At 40.2% G+C, this 15,113-nt stretch overlaps 1 protein-coding gene across 1 annotated transcript; it reads right to left on the bottom strand.

Moving 5' to 3' along the window:
• Positions 1-10,102: 10,102 nt before the first annotated feature.
• On the bottom strand, positions 10,103-10,843 carry LOC120065559 (transmembrane protein 74B-like). The gene has a single exon (XM_039016624.1). It carries the CDS (start codon positions 10,841-10,843, stop codon positions 10,103-10,105), a length of 741 nt encoding a protein of 246 aa, XP_038872552.1.
• Between the last annotated feature and the right edge of the window lie 4,270 nt (positions 10,844-15,113).

Genomic DNA, 15,113 nt, shown 5'->3' with positions numbered 1-15,113 from the left:
TTCTGAGGCATGGTCCTAGGGCTCAGGTCCTCCGGGAGGGAGAGAGGGAGAGGGAGAGAAAGAGAGAATTAGAGGGAGCATACGTGTGTGCGTGAACACTCAGAGTGTGGTGTCAGCAAAACAACCTCTCATTCAACGTCAACAAAACAAAGGAGATGATCGTGGACTTCAGCAAACAGCAAAGGGAGCACCCCCCTATCCACATCGACGGGACAGCAGTGGAGAAGGTGGAAAGTTTTAAGTTCCTCGGTGTACACATCACGGACAAACTGAAATGGTCCACCCACACAGACAGTGTGGTTATGAAGGCATAACAGCGCCTCTTCAACCTCAGGAGGCTGAAGAAATGTGGCTTGTCACCTAAAACCCTCACAAGCTTTTACAGATGCACAATTGAGAGCACCCTGTCGGGCTGTATCACCGACTGGTACGGCAACTGCATCGCCCACAACCGCAAGGCTCTCCAGAGGGTAGTGTGGTCTGCACAGCGCTTCACCGTGGGCAAACTACCTGCCCTCCAGGACACATACAGCACCCGATGTCACAGGAAGGCCAAAAAGATCATCAAGGACAACAACCACCCGAGCCACTACCTGTTCACCCCGCTCCCATCCAGAAGGCGAGGTCATTACAGGTGCATCAAAGCTGGGACCGAGAGACTGAAAAACAGCTTCTATCTCAAGGCCATCAGACTGTTAAACAGCCATCACTAACACAGAGAGGCTGCTGCCTACATACAGACTTGAAATCATTTGCCACTTAAATAAATGGATCACTAGTCACTTTAATAATGCCACTTTAATTTTTTTAAACATATTTTACATTACTCATCTCATGTACAGTATATGCTGTATTTTAAACCATCTATTGCATCTTACCTATGTCGCTCTGTCATTGCTCATCCATATATTTATATGTGTATATTCTTATTCCATTCCTTTACTTAGCCTTGTGTGTATTAGGTAGTTGTTATGGAATTGTTAGATTACATGTTAGATATTGCTGCACTGGTGGAACTAGAAGCACAAGCATTTTGCTACACTCGCAATAACATCTGCTAACCATGTGTATGTGACCAATAAGATTTGATTTGAATTGGACACCAGATAAGACAGGATAATTACACCAGATATAACAGACTGACCCTAGCCCCCCGACACATAGACTATTGCAGCATAGATACGGGAGGCTGAGACGGGGGTCGGGGGACACCGTGGCCATGTCCGACAATACCCCTGGACAGGGCCAACCAGGCAGGATATAACCCCACCCGCTTTGCCACAGCAGAGTCCCCACACCACTAGATGGGTATTAACAGACCACAAACGTACTACCCTGAGACAAGGCTGAGTATAGCCCACGAAATTGTCCTCCACCGCATGAGCCTGTGGGGGTGCACCACCGGACAGGAAGGTCACGTCAGTGACTCAACCCACTCAAGTCAAATATAGCACAAAAAAGCCTGGCACGATGTGACACACCCCTCCTAGGGACGGCATGGAAGAGCACTAGTAAGCCAGTGACTCAGCCCCCGTAATAGGGTCAGAGGCAGAGAATATCAGTGGAGAGAGGGAAGCCAACCAGGCAGAGATGGCAAGGGCTGTTCATCATGCTAGTGCCTTGCCGTTCACCTTCGCACCCCTGGGCCAGTCTACACTCAATCATAGGACCTACTGAAGAGATGAGTCTTCACTAAAGACTTCAAGGTCGAGACCGAGTCTGCGTCTCTCACATCGATAAGCAGACCATTCCATAAAAATTGAGCTCTATAGGAGAAAGCTATGCCTCCAGCTGTTAGCTTAGAAATTCTAGGGACAATAAGGAGGCCTGCATCTTGTGACCGTAGTGTACGTGTAGGCATGTACAGCAGGACCAAATCAGAGAGATTGGTAGGAGCAAGTCCATTTAATGTTTTGTAGGTTAGCAGTAAAACCTTAAAATCAGCTCTAGCCTTAAAAGCACTGTGTGTGTGAGTGAGTATCCCTAATCTTGCCAACAGACAAAGAACTATGAATGGATCAGTGGTTCACCAATCAGGGCCTTGTGTGGTAACAGTAAAAATGCATTATGTATTTTTAGGGGCACTAAATGTTCTTGCAACATTCCCATGAAATATGTCAAGAACATTAATATCTTATGTTCTGAGAACATGGCAACCATGTTCTGTGTATGTGTGGTTGGACGTAGATTGAATATTCTCTAAACCCCTGAATACTGGACACATGAATGTTCTTGCAACGATCCCATGAAACGTGTCGAGAACATTAATATCTTAAATTCTGAGACCACGGTAACCATGTTCTGGGTAAGTTCTATTTGACATTAAGGGAATGTCCTCTAAAGTTGTGGGAACATTTGTTGTTAGCTGGGATTGAACTTTTCAATTGAGCCTTGTATCATGTGCCATATTACTTTGCTATATCTTTTATTGGTTTGAAGGGGATCCCCATTGTATAGAATGAGCAATCTTAGGTATTACAATCTGGTACCAGGTCCTTTCTAAATGTGACCGACGACTCGATTCGGTCTTATGTATCAAAATTTAAAAGTTTATTTTTTACATTTGAGAAAATGGCCCTTGAATGTTTTGGTACACCTACTGGAGAGCTCGTCTTTGTATACACCCATTCAGCATCATTCATACCCTCTTAAGCCTTAGCCCCACCCACCTCTTTAAGGATTCACATGTGAGGCCATGTACTAAACAACCAAAAGTTTCAAGACTAAAAGCTAATTTAATCTGTAGTGCCAGAATGTGCTCTGCGAGTTCGGAAACTCTGAGCTTTGTCAGATTGTCTGTTTGTAAATTCAGAGTTTTTCGCTCCCTGAGTATTTAGCGCGCACATTGGACACTCTGGCCGAGGAGTAGGGTTGATCCGAGTGTTTTGACCCAACAACAGCAGTCAAACACCCAAGCTATCTGGCTAATGTTGGCTAGCTTACTAGCTACTTCCAGACACAAATGAGAGAACAGCTCACTCTGACCATTTTACTCTCCCTAGCAGAGCTGGTTAGGCTGTTTTTTTGTTATCCAGAGCGTTGATGACTGCAACTGTGCTGTAGGCAAAAAATGTATTACGCTTTTTTGCCAAGGTTAACTGACACGCGTTCGTAAATTCGTCAGTTATTCTGCGCTCTGTCACACTCAGACAGAGTGCTCTGAAATTTCAGTAGATAGACGTAGCTGGTAAATTCGCTCTGGCTATCGGCAGTTGTCGCTGTGTCATCATGAACATTCTATTGAAATGGTTACTTGCATAGTGGAGTCTTTTGTTTAGACATGTAGCTAGCTAGCTAAACAATGAACCATAATCCCAACTCACACCGTTACTACCCGGCTCTGAGATACGAATAATGTTGCTACACAGATCATACACGTAACGTTAGCTAGCGAGCCAGCCAGCTAGCGTTAGAAGGCCAGCATCTCGGAGTCGCTTCTTCCCTGTTGACGTTGAGACTGGTGTTTTATGGGTACTATTGAATGAAGCTGCCAGTTGAGGACTTGTGATGGGTCTGTTTCTCAAACTAGACACTCTAATGCACTTGTCCTCTTTCTCAGTTGTGCACCGGGGCCTCCCACTCCTCTTTCTACTCTGGTTAGAGCCAGTTTGGCTGTTCTGTGAAGGAAGTAGTACACAACGTTGTACGAGATCTTCAGTTTCTTGGCAATTTCTCGCAGGGAATATTCTTCATTTCTCAGAACAAGAATAGACTGATGAGTTTCAGACGAAAGTTCTAGGTTTCTTGCCATTCTGAGCCTGTAATCGAACCCACAAATGCTGATGCTCCAGATACTCAACTAGTCTAAAGAAGGCCAGTTTTATTGCTTCTTTAATTAGCACAACAGTTTTCAGCTGTGCTAACATAATTGCAAAAGGGTTTTCTAATGCTCAATTAGCCTTTTAAAATGATAAACTTGTATTTAGCTAACACAAAGTGCCATTGGAACACAGGAGTGATGGTTGCTGATAATGGGCCTATGTATGCCTATGTAGATATTCCATACAAAATCTGCCGTTTACAGCTACAATAGTCATTTACAACATTAACAATGTCTACACTGTATTTCTGATCAATTTGATGTTATTTTAAATGGACAAAAAATTTGCTTTTCTTTCAAAAACAAGGACATGTCTAAGTGACCCTAAACTTTTGAACGGTAGTTTAGATGTGATTGAAATGAGATAATAATTGTTTGATTTACACTTTGTTTTAAGCTTGAGCTTTTATTGAGTGTACTTTTGAGTTGACATGTCTTCCTTTTAATAATAATTTGTAACTGGTAATTGGTTGTTTGTGTTTAATTCTTATCTTCAAGGGACATTTAATCATTGAGCAGTTCTCCATACTGTGTGGGTTTTATTATATTTCCTATTAAGTAAATACATATCTTTAGGAGTGCCTTACATATTAGGTGTAGGCACTGCTCTACATTATTTATGGTTATGCCTATACATGTTTACACACATTAACCGTCACATGCTGACTACTTACAGACCACCTAGTCTAATGGACCTATTATTTAGGTGTGTGAGAGTACTATTAGACTAGATGGTCTCTATGAAGTCAGACTGTCAGCCTTTGATTAGCTAGCAAAAATAGCTAGCTCAAGTCGTGTCTCTTCCACTCTCCGGCCTTGGACTGTTGCCTAGCAACAGGTCAATTCCCAAAATATGTCACACATGCAATACGGTAACCAAAACAGTCCCTGACAGAAAAAGCTAACCAGGGGGAAGAAAAAAAATGGTGTCTCACTACACTCCACTGTAAACAATATGGCAGTACTTGAAATTGATACAACTTAATTTGATAGGACTTTGTGCACATTCAGATTCCCTTTCTTTATATTTATGGCCTCCGTTCTAGGAATAAGGCATGCCTTTCATTAAATAGTAGAAAACAAATAATTCAGTCGACATTATGGCGACATCATCTATATCAGTGTTTCCCAACTCCAGTCCTCGAGTACCCCCAACAGCACACACTTTTGTTGTAGGATTTGGGAAACTTAGCTTTAAAAATGCAAAATTCTCTCAGCCTCATTGCAAAAAAATTGTTGAATAGCATGAGATTAGGTATAAAACGTAACATTTTTCTCTCTCCCCCATTGCAATATGTGTAGAATTGCAGAAAATTTGCTTTAAAAGAGCAACATTTTCTCTCAGCCTCATGAGCTTCAGCGAGGGACTCTCTACCACAGTACGATGTCATGCAGACTGGTACTGACAAATCAGGAATTAAAGATGATACAAGAGGTATTCAATACACTATAGAAAATCCAACCCTGCCCGCGTTCCCCTTCCTATATCAATCCCACCAATCAGATAACCCCTTTTATCACCGGCCAGTCTTATTTACAAGTCCACAGATTGAGCTGAATGTTCATATTGGGCTGATAAGCAGCAAAAATAACTGAGAGTCAACCACTAAGAGAAACAATAAAGAGGACACAATAGAAAAGTAGAGTAGAGAGAATAGAAACAACAGCAACAACGGTTTATTTGTCATACTGAAATTATTCTTAAAAATTGTCACATATACAGCTCTTAGATATATCATAAATGCAACAAAAATGGGGCATTGGATTTTCACAATATCTCACAAAACACACATGCAGTTTCAACAGCTTACTCTCTGTTACTCTTGTATCGCCAAATAAGACTTCATCACTAAGTAACTGTATGACTGCTCCTTAAGAACAAGACACACATTGGCTAACAGTCGATGGTACACATAGTTGTCCTTTACTGATCCTCAAACATGCTAGTTCATTTTGCTGTGCTGATCATTAACATGGGTTAATAACTTAAAATCAATTTGAGTTATCACTGGTCAGTTTTCCAAGGTCTCAGGGTGTATCCACTTCCTTAAAGGTTTTGTGTCCTCAATTTTTTTAAACATTGAGGGCATTTCTACACTTTAAGATGAAGCCAAAACAAACAGGATTGTTTGGAATACACAGTGTGGCGGCTAACTTGGTGATAATGTACAGTTGAAGTCGGAAGTTTGCATACACTTAGGTTGGAGTCAATTAAACTTGTTTTTCAACCACTCCACAAATTTCTTGTTAACAAACTATAGTTTTGGCAAGTCGGTTAGTACATCAACTTTGTGCATGACACATGTCATTTTTCCAACATTTGTTTACAGACAGATTATTTTACTTATAATTCACTGTATCACAATTCCAGTGGGTCAGAAATTTAAATACACTAAGTTGACTGTGCCTTTAAACAGCTTGGGAAATTCCAGAAAATGAATTAATGGCTTTAGAAGCTTCTGATAGGCTAATTGACATAATTTGAGTCAATTGGAGGGGTACCTGTGGATGTATTTCAAGGCCTACCTTCAAACTCAGTGCCTCTTTGCTTGACATCATGGGAAAATCCAAAGAAATCAACCAAGACCTCAAAAAAAATTGTAGACCTCAAGTTTGACCAAGACCACAAGTTTGGTTCAACCAAGACCACAAGTTTGGTTCATCCTTGGGGGAAATTTCCAAATGCCTGAAGGTACCACGTTCATCTGTACAAACAATAGTACGCAAGTATAAACACCATGGGACCATGCAGCCGTCATACCACTCAGGAAGGAGACACAATCTATCTCCTAAAGATGAATGTACTTTGGTGCGAAAAGTGTAAATCGATCCCAGAACAACAGCAAAGGACCTTGTGAAGATGCTGGAGGAAACAGGTACAAAAGTATCTATATCCACAGTAAAACCAGTCCTTCTATCGACATAACCTGAAAGGCCCTTCAGCAAGGAAGAAGCCACTGCTCCGAAACCGCCATTAAAAAGGCCAGACTACGGTTTGCAACTGCACATGGGGACAAAGATTGTACTTTTTGGAGAAATGTTCTCTGGTCTGATGAAACAAAAATATAACTATTTCGTTATGTTTGGAGGAAAAGGGGGGAGGCTTGCAAGCTGAAGAACACCATCCCAACCGTGAAGGATTGGGGTGGCAGCATCATGTTGTGGGGGTGCTTTGCTGCAGGAGGGACTGGTGCACTTCACAAAATAGATGGCATCATGAGGCAGGAAAATTATGTGGATATATTGAAGCAACATCTCAAGACATCAGTCAGGAAGTTAAAGCTTGGTCGCAAATGGGTCTTCCAAATGGACAATGACCCAAGCATACTTCCAAAGTTGTGTAAAGATGGCCTAAGGACAACAAAGTCAAGGTATTGGAGTGGCCATCACAAAGTCCTGACCTCAATCCTATAGACAATTTGTGGGCAGAAATGAAAAAGCATGTGCGAGCAAGGAGGCCTACAAACCTGACTCAGTTACACCAGCTCTGTCAGGAGGAATGGGCCTAAATTCACCCAACTTATTGTGGGAAGCTTGTGGATGCTACCCGAAACATTTGACCCAAGTTAAACAATTTAAAGGCAATGCTACCAAATACTAATTGAGTGTATGTGAACTTCTCACCAACTGGGAATGTGATGAAAGAAATAAAAGCTGAAATAAATCATTCTCTCTACTATTATTCTGACATTTCACATTCTTAAAATGAAGTGGTGATCCTAACTGACCTAAGACAGGGAATTTTACTAGGATTAAATGTCAGGAATTGTGAAAAACTGAGTTTAAATGTATTTGGCGAAGGTGTATGTAAACTTCCAACTTCAACTGTAATTGTGATAACATAAGTTCCTGTGTGTTTTTTGTGTGTAAAATGTGAAGACGATATCATGCTAACCGTCATTCAATCGTCAAATGTCAACATACATCAGTATTGCATCAACCATAATATGAATACTGTGAGCATTATTGTGATGCCACAGTTGTTCACCTTTTGGGATAGTTTACATTCATTCATGCTCCTTGACATGACGGCAAAAACAGACGGGTACCCAAACTAAGTGAGAAGGTATTGAAGTGTATTCCAGTTGTGCATACGTGAAATGTATGTATTCACGTGTAATAACTGAAAACTTAGACTAGCAGGGCCTTTATGAGTCCAACATCTCTGTAGTAATACAACATTACCTAACATTCATCAAACACAATCAGATTAACATGGACATTCAACGTAACCTCTCTTTTTAACAGTTTGAATAACAAGCAATGCAACATTACTCTTGGTCATAACCTATAGACAGACACTTTATTGATGGTTGAAAACACCATTATAAGAAAAAGCCTCCTAAAACCTTGAACTGATATCTACGGCTAGATTACTCTGCAAGTTTCATCAATGTACAATACTTATGAGTAGGCCTATGACGTGAACAGCAGCAATTGTGGAGGTCAAATATTTTCTACGTTACATTGATCCAACAATGGTTCTGTATATACACTGTATAGAAATAGTTGTTAAATATCTGTAAACTTAATTCTCTGATATATTGTCTATATTTGTTGTGAATATAATATTAACTCCATGATTCAAAATTAAAACAACGGCCACCTTTACATAACTAACAGTATATATGGCTAATAGCAGTAAGCCAGATATTTGTCATTTCTTCCAGGAAAATGTGCTTCTCTTTTCCAAAAGTGCACTTGCCAATATGGACCAACAATGAGTGTACAACACAGCATTTGAATTATTTTATATTATTTTACTTCGTATTATTACTATTATTATTTGTTATTATTGTTTCACTCACTTCTCGTTGACCTGCATTGTTGGAGCTCTGAGCATACGAATTTCAATGTACCCTGCAAACACATCTGCAACCCTGTGCATGTGACTAATACAATCTGATTTAGATTTGTTTTTATGTTGGGCTATTACATTTATTACATACACTGAAGGGATATCAACTTCGCAGCCAAATCCTTAGCCTCAGTTGATGTTAAAGGAGCCTTAGGTTTTAGTCATTAATATGCTTTCTGAGCCTTATAAATTGTCTCATTCAGTTGCTCTATATGTAATGCATCACCGGATGGTAAGAAAATCGTAATCTGTATACTAGCACTTTATTCTTACCACTTTCTTTATAAGTGATTAGCTTTCTCCATTAAATCATTTGAAAAGGCCTTTGGTTTGCATCAAATAATTTGGTCTATAGTAATATTTCATTTGGATAATAACTGTTATCTGGAGGCGATATATTTCATTATCACGAATGTTTGATATTTATAATAAATAAATATATATTGTGCTGCTGCTGTTTAACATGCTGATTTGAAAAGAGAGAGAGGGGGGGGGGGAGAAAGAGAGAGATTTATTCTTCCAGCGCCATTATTCCATTGCAAAGTTTCATAAGGACTTCTCTGATATATGATCTGTTACCAAATGGCTCTAATGTATTTTTAAAGATAAAGGCTAAATTTGTAGCAAACAACTGGGACAATTATAGTATATAATTATGACCCCATTTCTTTGGTCAAGACCTTGCATGATGGTGTGTGTATGGACATTCTCCTTAACACATTTTGGAGGAAAAGTTGTTGCCAGTTCTCCACATTTGGTATATATATTTCTACACCATTATGAAATAAAATAATCTGTTGTTTTCCATAAATTCAGCAAAAACCTGGCCCAAAGCCTCTGATGCAAATCTAACATTTCACTTGCTTAGATGTTTTTGTTTGTGCTGCTGTATATTCTTGCCAAGACCACGTTATAATAACAACCAACAGGTTAAGTGGCTCCAGTGAGTTGCTACATATTTAACTTGGCTTATTGGCTCACATGAGCTTAGTATGTTAGCATATGTGTACACAATTTACAGCGACTAACTTTTTAAGGCATTGTATCCTTACATGATAATAATAATAACAACAACAGCATTTGTAGGCCTATACATATTGTACATGTTTTGTTCATTAACAATGTGATACATATATTATCGAGACATATATTCAAGTCTTGAAAAGATGCTGATAGCCATCTGTTTACAGCATGTCAAGTTAGCCTATACAATGAGTTCCTCAAGGGTGCCCATTGTGCTTTTCAGATCCATCTCAGTCTCTGATTTGATCCTACATCCATCAATACATGATGTGTAGTTCCAGATGTGCTCTTAGTCTTAACCACATTCAGCTTACCTTGCTTGCTTCACTTTTCACAAAGCCCCTCAAGCAATGATTACAACCCTTCACATAGTCTGTGGATAGAAATGTGCTCAGATTGTGCTACTCCTGTTGGGTCCCACTGGACATCTGTGTTCCATCTGTACTTGTGGCAGGAGCTGTGGTGCCAGTGTGACTAGGTTCACATTCAACAATAGATTCTCCCCCCTCGCCCAACTGTCTCATCCGCAGGTGAATCGACCCGTACGTCTTCCTGGGTTGGACAAAAGTCCTCTGGCGGTACAGCTCACCTTTGCATATGGACACCATTAGCAAGATGGACAAGAGCATCCCCCCTAGAGTCAACAGTCCCAGGCCTGCTATGATACACTTGTCGAGGTGCGAGCCCAGTTGTGCGTAGTACATCTCCAGTTTCTCCATCTGACGAGCTGACACCAGGTCTGGGTTGACCTTAGCCTCTCGGGGGATGGTGTAGGCAATGATTACCAGTACTATTCCACCCACCAAGAACACCAGGGCAGATATAAACCCATAGTCGACAGAATGGTCATTGAAGTCAGTCACATGGCCCTCCTCAGACCGGGGTGAGAGTTCATTTCGCTGGAAAGGCTGGGGTTGTGTCTGGTAGCCCCTATCATTAGACATGGACCGATGAACACTCGAGCTGGCTGGGTCACTGAACCTCATCTCGTGCTCTTCTTCCTGATATGACGTGTTCTCGATTCCAGCTCTGGGCGCTGTCCGGGGTCCTTGTCCCTGTCCCGGAGTTGTAGCGGCCTTGCAGGCAGCGCGCTTGTCCCCATCCCCCAATTCATGGAGCTCTACGGCATTCACAGACTCCATCGACATTCAGTGGATCTGCTCATGTCGTTAAATTATTTCGCCCTTAATTATTTTGCTGAACACCTGCAGGAATTTATGAAATTATGAAATAGACATTGACATGTAGGCTATTACGCATGCTGTGCCTGCCTCTCAAATTTGAATAGTCCACCATATTTAGTGAAATCTAAACGTAATTTAAATCGAAATAGAATATTCTAGGTTAACAAAGGCCACAATATATTTCTTTAAATTAGATAGAATAACATATGCAGCCGTCACAAAACAATAATTATTTCAAATTAAAGCGTTGAAGTGTGTAAACCTTGGTAATGGAGAGCGTATTCCTTAATCAGGAAAATCACTGCCTAGAAGTGCACTAATCACATTGAACGCTGGCAATGTTAACAATCCAAACCCGCATTGACTGATCCATATAGGCGATTTTAATTATACGTATATTAAACACTTCACTGTTGATTCGCAGATTGTAGACTATTTATTTGGGAATAAATGCATCCCTCCCACCATTTAACCTCGATGGAACGCCACCATGTAGTGCTACTGTTGGTAACACAGATGCTCCGATTATCATTAAACGGGGTGGAGAGAGTCAAAAAACGTTGATATATTATTAACAAGAACAGCCTTTTTCATGATCATAATCATAGCTCATCTGCTAATTGTAGGCTACCAGATCTAGAGATTGACGAGGGTCTAGCTGTGTGACAATAGGCTGTAGGCTAAATATTTACCTTAAACAGTCGGCTACTGACACATTTTCTATATGAATTAGGCCTACATATCATGAAATCCCTTCAATTTTAGCACACGATAGAGGTTTAATAGTTTTTAAAAACAGTGCACAATCAACACTGGCATGACCTTGATGACCATCACAATAACGTTGCCTATTTATTAGATGAAATGTTACGTTTTGAGAGGTCGATATCTATATATAGGCCTATGCGTCAATGAATCAAAGAGGACAAATATTCAACAAGAATCACATTAGCCTACAATACTATAACAAACATCCTATGCATAAAAAAAACAGACGGCCTACTACTCTCTTGATATATCAATACTAAACACAGTAAAGGAAAACCTACCCCAGGTGTTGATGCACCAGTGCTAAGATTTTTTTTGTACAAAGATGCCGGTTGCGAGTGAGACGGAAAGACCTCGAGAGCGACTGGCCATGCGCAAGCAAACATTGTCGTGAAATTGGTGGTTGAAAGCGAGCACATCGCTTCAGTCGGTAGTAGAGCCTTCAGTCATATTAAAAGCATAACCTGCACACAGAGCTGTAACTACGTATGAGGACGAGATCCGGACCTCGGTAATTTTTCCTAATTTGTAAAAAAAAAAAAAAAAAAAAACTATATATAGCCTATTTATATATTTTATACACAATAAAGAAATCAGTTACGGATGAACATCTAAATATTATTCCCAGCATTGATCAAAGCTCAGAACGCTTATAGGCCTATTCTTGATCGGACTGCGTTTCTAATCACGCCTGTCTCTTTGTGAACGAGTAGAATCATTCCTTATATTCGCCTGCTTCCCCCGGATTTGCCTCCTGGATTTGCCTTTTTTAGCAGCACATTCACCCCTCTCTCAATCGGCTTCCTCCGAGGGCCTGAGACGTGAAACGACCTAGCCTACCCCAGCTCGCAGTCGGCTCAAGTTTGTAGCATATCGTGATTCACACGTGTGAATTTCACAGATAGAACAATGAGACAGAAATTCCACCGGATGTATAAATGTAAAGCATTCCCTTGGCTTTTCCACTCACTACAAAATTTAGTCCACTCTGCAGTGGGAGACGATGTAACGTGATGGATTACATTTCATCTCAATACAATTTTCTCTTCCCCAAACTAAAATCTGTTACGTACAGAGTGAACAAAGTTTTGTAGACCTTACGCTTTGCCAAAGTTTCAAAATATTGTGTTGTTTTGAAGGAGTGCAAAGGCGAATTTATTTTTTACACACGCGCACTTCACAAAGTAGGCGTTCCCTAAAGGAAATATGCAAATGTATGACAGCACGCGCCAATAGGATCTCTCTACCTCTGCTTGGCTCCACCCACCTCCATGCTTGTTCTTCCACTATGACTAATTTGTTACCATTTGAAATGACAGGCTGTGGTCTTTCTTGGTTTATTTATTAATGTATTTGCTTGTATCATGACGTGTGAAAAATGTAACGTGGCAAAGTTGTAACTTGACATTTGAATACATTCAGTACTATTTGCAAGCGTGCACCGTGCAATTTGAGCATTTAATAAACTTGTTGTAATATTCATATGTGTAAACATACTGAATTGTAATTGGATGCATTTTACCGCCATATCATACTGTGCTATGATTGGTTAAGACCACCCAAATGGTTAGGTCATGGTCAGTTTGATCCTGGGTGGCGATACGTGAACACGCAAGTTATAGCTAGCTAATAAAGAGCTACGTTAAGAAATATCCCGTAGTACTGCATTTTATTATTTTGTACAAAGCGTGCAAAACAAGACACTTGTGACTGCTGAATCTTCTTCTGTGAATATAAAATACATTTTACAATGTCGAAACTGCGTGCTGAAACAAGTATAGGTACTGCGTCCAAAGTATGGTTAACTTCACACGTGAAGTGTGTGGAAGTGGGCGTGTCAACCGAAGTGGGAGGATCAGCAGCAATAGGCGTTAAACAAAAAGCCAGTCTATTGTTGTTGGAGAATCATTACTGTGCCGTTTGAATGTTAATAACACAGTGTATAGTTGTCTAATGTTTGTGGGGCATATAACTTGTTTAATGATACTACTCGGATCACTACGATCAATAAAATATTTTCTTGGGTGTACTTTAAACAGAGCTGAGATTTGCTTCAAAGTGCATTCCCCCTATTGCTTTTTCCTATCAAGTTGTTTCAGATATACACAAGTGCCTAGGGAGGAGGGGTTAGGGATTCTTCTGGTCAGGGCCTAACTATACTAGCCCAATATTCACATGGCCTAGAGATATCACTTATTGGGACAGTGGTTAGGGTGTTTGTCATTGATGCTGGTGACCTGGGTTCAAAACCTGTATAAGGGAGACACCCTACTCTCATATTCTTAGTAATCTACTATATGTTAATGTTATTATTGCTGTTTTAAATAGAATTTATCAGACATTTCGATTGTTTATGTCGAAATTGAGTTGTTTATGCATATTTGTTTATTACCATAATGTGTATAGATTTCTACGCATTTCTGGAACTTTGGCTACCGTTTTTATGCCTTTGTGCACGACCTCCAGATGCTTCTTCAGGTTTGATGTGGTGTTTCTGGACAAAGAGATCAATGCTGCCTTTGCAGAGTTTGCATTTGACTAAAATGTTGTTCTCTTTCTCCTCGATTAACTCAAAATAACGGGACCATTTTCACAAGGAAAAGGTTAAGTGGGGTAACAACAACAGCTTTAAGATAGCCAACAGCATGATTTCTGTTAGCATTAGACAAGGCTTTAAAAAATATATATAATACGCCGGTAGAGATATGCTTCTGAAAGTAATATATAGCTTACTTGAAAAAGTAACTAATAATATTACAATATTTGAAGACAGTAACTCGTTATATTACTCTGTTACTCATAAAAGTAATACAACTGTATGTAACATATTACCCCCAACACTGGTCCCAAGCGATTCTATTGCAATTTGTCTATTTTTCCATATTCAAACTTGGAGATGGAACTTTGTGTTTGTTGTTTTGGAATATCTGGCACATCATTGCTTAAATGGCAAATGTGAGAAAGTTTCTGATATTCTAAGAATATGGCAACTATGTTCTGGGTATATTTCAGAAGCAACACTACCACCTGGGCCATGTTTCGGTAGCAAATAAGGAATGTTACAGATGGAAATGCAATAATGAGAGCCGATGTGATTCCTTATCAGAGACACGTTTGTTCTACATGTGGTGTGGATTTCAAAACGACGATAGAGAATTCTCTTTGAGATGCTCAGCTATCCAGAATTCTACCGATTCTCATATTTCAATGAGAAACACACTTTAATTCGATCATATAGGTGTGTTGTAACTGTTGCCAAATAATGACATTATCATATATTGCTAAGAATGTGAGAGTAGGGAGATACCCCTAGCGGCCCCGGGTCTCAAACCCACGCAACCAGCACAAATGACAAACACCCGACCCACGGTCCAAATAAGGGATATCTCTAGGGCAGGGGTGGGCAACTCTGTGTGAGGGTTTGTTCCGGACAGGGCCTAACTATACTGGCCCAATAACC

This window comes from Salvelinus namaycush, chromosome 20 (assembly GCF_016432855.1).
Source record: "Salvelinus namaycush isolate Seneca chromosome 20, SaNama_1.0, whole genome shotgun sequence".
Classification (NCBI taxonomy): Eukaryota; Metazoa; Chordata; class Actinopteri; order Salmoniformes; family Salmonidae; genus Salvelinus; species Salvelinus namaycush.
This window is presented reverse-complemented; position numbering and strand designations above follow the sequence as displayed.